The sequence below is a fragment of the Coffea arabica genome, chromosome 10c (assembly GCF_036785885.1).
Source record: "Coffea arabica cultivar ET-39 chromosome 10c, Coffea Arabica ET-39 HiFi, whole genome shotgun sequence".
In the NCBI taxonomy this organism is placed as follows: domain Eukaryota; kingdom Viridiplantae; phylum Streptophyta; class Magnoliopsida; order Gentianales; family Rubiaceae; genus Coffea; species Coffea arabica.
Window position 1 is genome coordinate 6,458,835 of NC_092329.1, and position 10,998 is coordinate 6,469,832.

The 10,998-nt window shown below is 34.7% G+C and overlaps 1 protein-coding gene across 25 annotated transcripts; it reads right to left on the minus strand.

Moving 5' to 3' along the window:
* Window positions 1–2,144: 2,144 nt before the first annotated feature.
* Window positions 2,145–10,757, minus strand: LOC113714298 (ABSCISIC ACID-INSENSITIVE 5-like protein 3). 25 transcript variants are annotated; one of them, XM_072069396.1, is made up of 8 exons: window positions 9,857–10,757; window positions 9,406–9,481; window positions 8,944–8,975; window positions 8,829–8,857; window positions 6,663–6,736; window positions 3,268–5,954; window positions 3,093–3,164; window positions 2,145–2,314 (listed from the first exon to the last, which is right to left on the minus strand). In XM_072069396.1, the coding sequence occupies exons 6-8, from the start codon at window positions 4,117–4,119 to the stop codon at window positions 2,234–2,236; spliced, it is 1,005 nt and encodes a 334-aa protein (XP_071925497.1). In that variant the 5' UTR covers window positions 4,120–5,954; window positions 6,663–6,736; window positions 8,829–8,857; window positions 8,944–8,975; window positions 9,406–9,481; window positions 9,857–10,757; the 3' UTR covers window positions 2,145–2,233. The 25 variants fall into 25 exon arrangements, with proteins under 25 accessions (XP_071925497.1, XP_071925495.1, XP_071925496.1 ...); XM_072069394.1 differs by lacking the exon at window positions 6,663–6,736 and adding an exon at window positions 8,217–8,274 and having other exon boundaries at window positions 3,268–5,941; XM_072069395.1 differs by having other exon boundaries at window positions 3,268–5,941; window positions 9,857–10,756.
* Between the last annotated feature and the right edge of the window lie 241 nt (window positions 10,758–10,998).

The window sequence follows — 10,998 nt, forward strand, 5'->3', positions numbered from 1 at the left end:
TGTCTCCATCGGTCCCCTGTAGGTCCAGTTGGACCTCCTTCTAGTTAGATTATGATAAAGTAAGAGTAGAGATGACGATTGACAAAAAAAAAAAAAGGTAACATGAGATTTTTTTTTTTTTTTGGGGGAAAAAACTTGAGCTTAGAAGGAGAAAGACCTGAAATATCCTAACTAAGGTATTGGCGAAGTGCTGACTCATGCAATAAATAGCAGTAGAAAATTAAGTAGCATTAGAAAGGAAAGTGTTGCGGTTAAAATGTCAAGAAGACGTGTCTAGAGACTATGGTTAAGGTTTTAGGAATTAAAGATTCTGCGTTCAAATTGTCCATTACCCATTGCTTTTTCAATTTTAATCTTCTTCTACTAAAACAAAAAAAATCGATGGTACTAATACTGAACCTTCTTTTTTTCAAGTGGGATTAACATTAATTAGTCACGTTAATTTTATGGAATTTATTTTACTATCACATTGATAAATTTGCAAATTAAGTATAATAATATGATTATGATTACGATGACCTTTGATGCGCAAGGTTCAAAAAATAATATTCAAATTTACATTCTGTCCATATTGTGTGCAATCTACGTATTTCATTAATTATACACACTGTTTTTTAACAATTATTTTTAAGTGCAATTGTTTCATTTGCACTGTTGTTTGTTTTTAACAAATGTGTTTGGAAATTCTACATTAAAAAAGAAAAAAAAAATTTGCCGACATGTATCTGTTTTCTTGCTCTTGACCTAGCTTGCAGCAGATTTTCAATTCTTGATCAATATCCTTCTTTGCCTCCTTCGGATTCTCCCATCTATATTTCTAAACTAAATTCCTACTAGATACTGTGAAAAAATCACGACCATTGCACCCCCATCCAATTAACCTCATTTCAATTACAAAATCTCCTGATTATTACATCTTTTTTAGAAAACCTCTATCGTGTTATACCAAAGTCCAAAGGCAAAACAAAAATAGTTCATGTACTTAAACAATTTGGTTGTCCTAAGGTCTCAGTCCCCCTCCCCCAAAATAGGTAATAAATGTATCGATGTTGTGCATACTATTCAAAGCCTTTAGCAATTTATTTAGTCCATTGTGGATTTTACTATCAATTTGAAGAAGATTCATCTGCACTTTGACTAGTAATTAAGTTTGTCCAGGGTAGGGGAAAGAGAAGAGCGGGGTGAACAGACAGTAAAGCAATTTATTTGGAATTATAGAATTAGAATAAATCATTTCATTTACTATAATGTTAAAAAAAAAAGAAAAGAAAAGAAGAGCCCATAAACATTATATTTACAACTTACTGCTTTCAAAATAAACGGTTAACCAAAATTTTAGGAAGTAATTAGTATCTAAAAATATTATATTTTTGGAGGGTAAAATATGAAAAAGCTCCTTGTGATTTGTTAAATGTTTAATTTAACTCTTTCTGATTTGGAAACCTATACTATAACTCCCTGTGAGTTCAACTAAATTAAAAATTAGACAAAAAAACATCCAATCTAATGGTTATATATGGAATGTCAATATTATCCCTTTATAAATAAAGTCCTTATGATTTGTTGAATGTTCAACTTAACTACCTCTGGTTTAGAAAACTACACTATAACTCCCTATGGTTTCGACAAATTGAAAATTGAATAGAAAGTATTTCACGTATAGTATGGGCAATATTGGCATACCATGTACAACCATTAGATTGAATATTTTCTATCCAATTTTTAATTTCGTCGAAATCACATGAAGTTATAGTACATTTTTTCAAATCAGAGGGAGTTAAATTGAATATTTGATAAATTACAAGGAGTTTTTTTTTTTTCCTAGTAATTTACCCTATTTTTGGATGATAGAATTACGTGCAAAACCTGTGAAGTATTAGTACTTCATAGTGAAAAGATTGAGGACGTATTCACAATTTCAAACCTATTCTTGGATCATGCTTCACTATAATTGAGGTTTTCTTAAGAGGAGCTTAGACCCGTGCAAAGCCTCAACATGAAAGGTCTTTTAAGCTTATTTTAGGTAAAATAAGGTACCCAACGGAATAGTAAGAAACTCATTGCTTAAAGGGATTGTCCTATGTTCTGAAGATAATTACTCGAGACGACCCTTGTATATCTCCGCGAACCAAAAAAAGAACAACTAAGCAGTCAAAATTCTTCTCCAGCTTATTATTAAAATAAAAGTCAAATCTAGTTCGAAACACAGAAAGGTTTTTGTATCAAAGCGATGCTAAAATAGAGCCGAGCTGGTTCTTCGCAGTTGGTATCGAGATCCTGAAGTAGGATTGGAATCTAACACCATTCCCCTTTCCTGCGAACAAGTAATAATAGGTATCAAAACAATTAGGCCAATAAAACAATAATCAATAAGCTTGTTGAACATGTATTATAGGCTTCAGCCCATATTGCAATTGAGGCATTTCGCAACAGGGAAATGCGTGTTTAGAAGCAAATGAAAATGAAGAAGAACCATTTTGGAGATAGATGATGCATAAGTGACACGTCTAATATGTTAACTCATTGGAACACAAAGGTATGTCTTTGCAATATTTGCATGAATTTGCTTCTTTCCGTTAGAATTTTTTAGTTGCGTCACCTCTATAGGTTATTCAAGAAATTTGCCACACAATTTGCACGAGCATCTTCATTTGTTTTGCCTACTTCTGATCATGTCCCTGAATTATGTGTCACAGGAAGCTTTTGTGTGAAATTGAGAAATTCAAGGAACTAGCCACACATTTCTGGAACCCCTTTTTTCAGTTTGATCCTGTAAGCGGGATGATTCTTGGACGACTAGTCAGGACTTCATAACCAGTTCTCTCAGTTAAAGGTAACTATGTTTTGACATTGGAAACAAAAGACACAGTTGTTGTACATAGAAAACAAGTTTACTCATGGTAGATGATTTTCCGGTTTTGAGGATAAAAAATGATTCATAGGGTGACATCATAATTGTTTAAGCAATCAAACATAAACACAATGAACTTCAATGATTTTCGTGTGTGATGAATCAACACAATCTTTTCTTAGTTGAGTGAATAAGATCAACAATGAAATCAATTAGGGTTTCCAACAGTAGCAATTAGTACCTTTCGCTTCTTCAGCCTTAGGTTTGTTCTCTTTAATTCCGACACATTCTGCTCCAACTGTTCTGTATATGCCTATAGCCACCCAAAAAAAAAAAACTTTCAGAGCATTCAGAAATCGTATATGATCAAAAATGCTACAAAAAGACAATTCACGAAATCCCTGATATATATGAACCTGTTTCCTTGCCCTTGACCTTGCAGCAGATTCTCGGTTCTTGATCATCCTTCTTTGCCTCCTTTGGTAGCTCCTCTCCATCATTTCGTCAGAATGCCGCCTTTTCCTTTCAGTCTCCAAATGAGGATTTGATGAAGATGCTGCCTCCATAGGTATTCCCATCTGCTTTTCCAAGTCACAAGAGACATCCCCAACCTGAGGATGATTTTCAAAACCAGTGTCTGACACCGGAAAATATGAAGCATCCATCCGGGCATGGATTGGCGTTGGAAAAATCACCTGATGCTGCTGTTCCTGTCCCTGACCGTGCTCCATGTCGAACTTAATCCAATCTGATGACTGTTGCTTCACTAACACCAGTGGATCCAATACTGATAATGGTGGTGGATTTGTAATGCTCTGTTGATTTCCCAGGCTGAGGACACCTGCCCGAATCAAGAATTCTTCTAAATTCGTTTCTCCAACTGTCAGTTGTCGTCTAGCTGAGTAATCAATATTGCCGTTGAGATCGGCGCATTCTCGATCCACAATCTCGTTCCAAACTTCTTCTATTGTTTTCTTACTCAATGGACGGTCCAACTTTTTAACGTCAACAGAAGCTAAGGAAGACGAGGATGACGATGATGATGATGATACTGATGAAGAATGGTCTTGGATCAAATGATCATGACCCTCTTCAGTTGAGATGACATTCTTGACTAATTCATCTAAATTCATAGTGTTCGAAGGTTTGGACATGTTTCCAAATTGGCTGTTAACCTCATCCGCACTGAGGTTGTACATAGAGCCTTGTCTAAGTAATATTGGAAAAGGAGCTAATCCCTCATGATCAACTTTATTTGGTAACATCATGGCTTCTGTCTATATATATATATGAACACTCCAACAAAATTTATGTTCTAAATTTCACAATTATCTCAAACAATGCAGTGAAATATCAATTTTTTTTCGATCAGCTGGCGATCTAATGATCTGAAAGGTCATATATAACTCAAATTTCAGATCTATTCGAGAAAGACTAGTCTGAAGAAATTTGTAGAAATGAATTGGAAGTTTATATTGTGAAATGACATAACATTTAGTGATAATGCCTTGATCGAGTGAATAGTGAAAATTGAAAAGTATTGAGTTCAGGAAGAAAAGATGCATGACATTTGAGAACCTGTTTATATAACTTTTGGTGTATATTTAGAACTTCCAACTCTATATCCCAGCAATATAGGGTGGAAATCCGGTGTGGCTGTTGAGATATACTAGGAGGGGAACACCGCGCGATGCGCGGTGTAATTTTCAAGTTTGCCCAGAAATGTTCAATTATTTAAACTGAGATATTCAATATAAAAAGTTACGTGAAGGTGCATCCAAATGTTTGTAATTATTTTTTGTAATTTTATTAAGCAATGAAGAGAGGCACAATTTCAGTCTGGTTGCTAAATGACAGTCATTTTTGGTATGCTGACTGATTTGGACAGCAATGGCAATGTCATTAGTTTGAAAATAATATAACACTGTGTAATGCTGCCTTATATTTTTTATGTGCACCAAAATCTGTGACTTTGTAGCTCAAAAAAAAAAAAAAAAAAGAGAGCAGTGTAGTATTGCAGCAAGGCTTAGCCTTATTTTTAGACTCTGATACAACCAATCCACTATTTTCGTAATTGCATCAAATTAACCCAAAGACTGAAAGAAAGACCCATTACTTTGTAGTACAATAACCAAAATGGCTTCATTAGCTTGTAACTTCCAGAAATCTATGGAAAGCAAAAGAATTGTGCTCACATATCAACCGTAGTGAGATGAACTGCATTTGACCAAAAATGGAGGAGGATTACCTAATGCAGGTGTATCTTCTCAATACATCAATAGCATAGGCGATGGTCAACTACTCAATACACAAAAAAAAAAGGAAGTTTCACAGGCCTCGATGCAATTCTACCCTTGATCATTTGATGCATGTCAACAGCCAGAATCCCGTAAAAGGAAAGACAAGCACATGAGATAATGTAAAAGCCTGCATTTATGAAACTTACGACCAGTAGACTGCATTCCAGAGGTTCTCATTACACATCAAAGCTGTTCCAGCTCAAAAAGGAATATAAGAAAAAGAAGAAAAAAGAAATGCACAGTGTAGTATTGCATCAAGCCTTTTCCTTGTTATTAGAATCATACACTTCAAAATAACCGAAAGACCGAAAAATGCATTACTTTGTAGTACAATAACTAAAAAGGTTTTCATTAGCATATAACTTCAAGAAATCTAATGAAAATAAACTGTGCTTACATATCAACCTTAGTGGGATAAATTGTATTTGATCAAAAAAGGAGGAGGATTATTAATATAGGCCATACTTCTATCCTCTCAATACATCAGTAGCAAAAGGGATGGTCAAACTCTTGGCACAAAATAACTCATCCAGTTACACAAGATTTTAAACCAAATAAAAATATTATGATAACACCATCCACGTGAGATATAATGCATCAAGAGCTGACATACATATACAGCATGTAATGCAAAGATCAGATAGCTACAGTTAGTGCAAAATCTAGTATCCAGGGTCATACGCTTCAAGGCTTTGATCTTGATAAAGTTTCAAGGGTGGCCGATTCTGCTTCCCACATAAATAAACACGTAGTTTTGTTAATCAAATGGCAGAGGCATTCTTGAGTGGTACTGCAAAAATCCACTTCATACAGTTAAATATTAGTAACAATTACCACATTCTTCAAAAATATATCATAGATTTTTTTCTTTTATCATTGTCACTTCCATTTTAATCTAACTTTTTTCACTTACAGGAACATCAACATTAGCGCCTATCTATGCAATTACCTATATGGCAGACAAGTTTTTTCCATATAATTATCCCTGAAGGCAAAAGTATGGGGCAAAGGATTTTGTACAATTCATAGGTCGGGCCATACTGCACCAGTGTAGCCAAAGAATAAACGAACAATCTTCAATTACAATATAAAACATGCAATAACTACAAATGAACAATTTTCCATTACATTATTATATACACAATATAGACACTGTTGTAAAAAAAAAATTCCATTCATAGAGATGGTTATATTAAACCGAAAGGTGAAAGAAAAAAAGTTAGAATCAGCATCTTAAAAGTAGTAGAAGGCCATTATTTGCTTTATTATATGCCGATAATTTTAATACCTAATTCCATCATGAAGAGCCCGGTATCCATCTAATTTAACACCAAATAAGGACACAAAGAAATGGTTCGCAAGTTAAATAGTAGAAAAGATAATTAACAGAAACTTAATCATTTTCTCATAATTAACAGAAACATAATCAACAGAGACATCTACTAATTATTAGTATACAAGCACATCTATTTGACTAAGATATTTTTTTAAATAAAGTGTAAACAGCTTACTTGTCTAAAGCTGAATTATGCTAAAAGGCCAAAGCTTGGGCTTAGACTGACTGGTACTAAACGAAGCATTACCCCTATAAAATTCAACCCAAAAGTTAACAACAATAAACAGGAGCAAAAATAAATTGTTCATATGCAAAATGGAAACAAGTAGAAAAAAAGAAGGCTATAAAATGTTACACAAAGATAATCACCAAGTTTTTAGCCAAAGACATTGTGCTAAAATTTAAACAACCCATGAATCCAAAACTATATGGTCAAAGAAGGAAAAGAGATCTAGGGATTTTTTCTTCTAAATAATAGGTTTTTTTGGTAAACATACACCTTTCGTAACAGCATTTGTGGCCAAAGTGTTATCTACCAACCAATCTAACAAATTTTGCCACTTTAACCTCCTTTCCCACAATTAGTTGAAAATTATTCAAAACTATAATTAAAAACTTCAAACTAAAGTCATCAAAAGATGAAATAAGTTCAATTCCATTGGAAATTGACAATGGCAGAGACATGAAAAAGAAACAAAGAAAATTAACAATTTAAGTTATTTTGAAAATCCCAAGCAACAACTAAACAAGAGCTGGGAAATTTGAGCATATAACATGTCGAGTGATAACCAATGCAATCTTGATTTTGAGCTCCAAGACTCCAAATGATCAAGTAATATAGTACAGCATAAACTGAAAAGCATGAAACTTTTGCACTAAAAGCCAAAGCCAACAGATGAGATAACTTATTTATGGCTTGGTTCCTAAGCTTAAATGACACCACAAATACAGCAATAATAAAAAAACAACAGCCTCATCAATCCATTTTAGCTGCGAGGAGTAAAGACAAGTTACATTAAATAGCTATCAATGATACAGTCAACCAAACACAGTAGCTCTAGTATGGTAAAAGAATATTGAAATGGTCAAATAATAGTGAATTTCCCAAAGAATAGGAAACTTAAATGACCAATGCCTATGTTAGCGCCAAGTAACCCAAGGGTCTTTTCTTGAAACTCAATCTCTAGCTTTTTCTTAACATTTTAATCATTACAGTAATGACCATAATCATTTCAGTATCAGTATTTCAACTTGCACTTTTTCGCACACCTTTCTTCTTTTCTTTTACGTCCCTCCTCACACTGCCAATGCCTCTCATCCTTTTTTCAACAAGTTTATACCTATAAATATTGAAGTTCAAGAAATGAACCCAAAAGGTTAAAGATGAAATATACAAATTTATTACCAAGTAAAACTTACTCTAACAACAAAAGTGTAATCAATCTATAAAATTAATCAATGAAAAGAAACTAATGATTCGTTATTCAAAAGCCCATCAAAAGAAGATGACATTTTCACACTACAAAATAGTCTATCTAGATAGCCAAATAAGGAAGCTGACATGCTATGGAGTTCCAAATACGGATGTGCACAATATCTGCTCAACCAAGTCACCTAGTTTAAGGTATTCTCACATATCAATTAAACAGAACCTGAATTAATTAGAACTTATACTATCATTAAAACCCAAAAAAGGAAAAACAACAATAAAAGGTGAACAAACACCTACTTAAAGGCTATCTTCACCATTTGTTTATTCCTGGACCACAAATAAAGATTGCTTCTTCCTGTAGTGGATACCAGAAAAAGAAGAAAGAAGAAAGAAAAGGTCAGAGATAAAAATCTGACGGGGAAAAATTTATCCCTGAGAAATTGCAAAGGCAAAGTACCTTCGGTTGTGTAGACAATCATCTCTCTAGTCTTACTCTCAAACATATACTACTTTAGAAATATTGACTTGTCCTAAAAGATGCAGAGACAGAAATTGCATGAAGACCAGGTCTCATATTCAGTGAAAAAACAAGCAAAGAACAAAAGGATTCAACTTTTAACTGAGCAAAAAATGATTCCTGAACCAGCTTAGAGGTTTCTTCGGAAAATCTTTAAACTTCTCTGTAAAAGTCAAAGTGAAAAGTCTTAAACTCGACCCTTTTGTTCCATATTAGTTAATGTTATTTATCATTTAGCTTCTGATTTAACAGATGCACTTGATATAATTTTGGCAGATTTCATTTTGACAGGTAAAAGGATTCACTCAAAGCTAGTATTTAAGAGAAGAATATTAAAATCTAAAAACAAAAGGCCCAAAGTACCGTGAAAAAAATAGGAGCAAGAGTTTTACCACAATTTTTTGCCATCCTCCACAAATTTCTGTCATAGAGGGAAAGAGGGAAGGTCACAAATTGAAAAGGGAAACAAACCAGAGCAAAAAACTTGTGGGCTAAAAAGTTTCTTACCACAGAGGTTGTTCTTCCTTTTCTTCCTCACTCTGTAAAAATGCAAATTGTAATATGAAAGTATAAACGAAGTAAAAAGACGGGAAAAATCACAGATGAATGTGCGCCAAGAAAAGAAGCAATCAGTGTTTCTACAACAGGGGCTCTAGAATGCATAGGTGTTTTAGGGATTAAATGCTTCTAGAATGCTTTAAGAAACCACTATAACTGATACTTTCTGTCAAACAGCACCAGAAAAAATGTTTATAGAGGAAAACATTGATGTTCATGCCTATTTTTTAGCTAAAACCTAATAAATTCATCTTCCTTTCTATAAAAATAATAGTATAATCCAATAAAATAAAATATAAAATAAAAACTTCAAGTGATTTGAGAGTAGAGACCGAAATTAAAAGGACGAAGGTTTTATCGGCAAAAAATAAATAAACAAATAAATCAATAGATAAATAAAGCAGAACAGACCTTTGGAGGACAGAAAAGGATGGAATATATCCACAAGTACTTGCATTTGCATCCCATAAAAGTTTTCATCTTTTTCCTGCAAAGATAATACTATAAAAATTAGGAAATCGGATAAATAAAACATAAGAGACATAAAATAAAATAAAAAATCTTAAGATATAAAGATTAGAAGATCAAAGTTCTTATCGCTAAGAAAATAATTGACTAACAGAGATATTAAACCAAGCTTTATTAATTTTTAAGCAAATAAAGACCATTGGAAGAACAGAGAAAAGTTGAGTAACTCTACAAGTTATTTGTACCTCATCTCATCTAAAAAGATCAGAAACAAAAGCTAGAAAATTGAAGATCATCTGTGGCTGTTGTTGACCTTAATTTTTAGAGAAAACAATACAGAAAAAATCGGAGAGGTATGGAAGAATTGTTGGTCCGCCGGTGACTTCTCTCTCACCTTTTGCTCCGTTTCTACTTCCCTATTACACCTGCACACGAGCACCTGGAACTTCCCCTCTCCGTCGGAAAATGGGAAATAAGGTTACCATCCTAGAAAACAGGACTTGGTTCAACATAGAAATCAAGATGTGGGTGGATGGCTCTAGGCCTGATAGGTTCAGGAAAATTGTTAGGATCGAACCAGGCAGATCTATAAGAGTAAAGGCCTCAGCTTTCAACAGCGATGATGATCCGGGCGGCCCTGAATGTGTCATGCTACTGGTTTATGCAAATGGAAGTTGGACAGGAAAATACCTTCTTCCTCAGGACTTGTTCGCTTATGCGGCTGTCTTCTGCTATAGGAACCAACATGGTCAAGTCGTTCTTCGAGCCAAGAGAGCAAACTTCAACCTCTTCGCAATCGTACAGAAATCAGAAGAGGAAGAAGATAAGAATTTGATGGTAGTAATCCTCGAGCCACTAACCAACCTTCAATTGATGTGATTTTCTCTGCTACTGCACGTCTTAGATTGAATCCAGTGGATAATAGGTTGAGCTCAGCAACAAACAACGGTGCATCTGTTTTTTAAAAGAAGGGCAAAATCGTAAAACCATGGAAACCCACATTGAGCCCATCACTTTCGTCTCAGCAAGTCAGCACATTGAGCCACATTGAACTCAGCAGGTCAGCTGGTCTTCATTTTCGTCTTTCGGACAAAAAACAGTTGCACTTCTCCTCCCAGCGGACAAAAGCAAGAATCTGAATTCTCCTCCCAGCGAAAGCACGCGAGCCCCACGTGATGGACGACGACCCCCCAGCGAATGAAATGTAGCCACATCAGCACAACCAGCAAGACAAGAAGAATTACACTTCCCAGCAAGAGCACACGAGGCCCACGCGATTGACGGCCAAATCTCAGCCAAAAAACCGAAGGTCCTTCTTCTTCTTCTCTTGGACAAAAGCAAGAGAAGAAGAATTACACTTCCCAGCAAGAGCACACAAGTCCCACGCGATTGACGACCAAATTTCAGCCAATAAAAGTCAGCCACGTCAGCAGAACAACCACCACCCTCAACAATCCCATTCGCGCTTTTACTATATAGGTTGATAAGGGATCAAAAACGGAGTTATGGACCTGATCGACTAGAAATTTGTGCCTC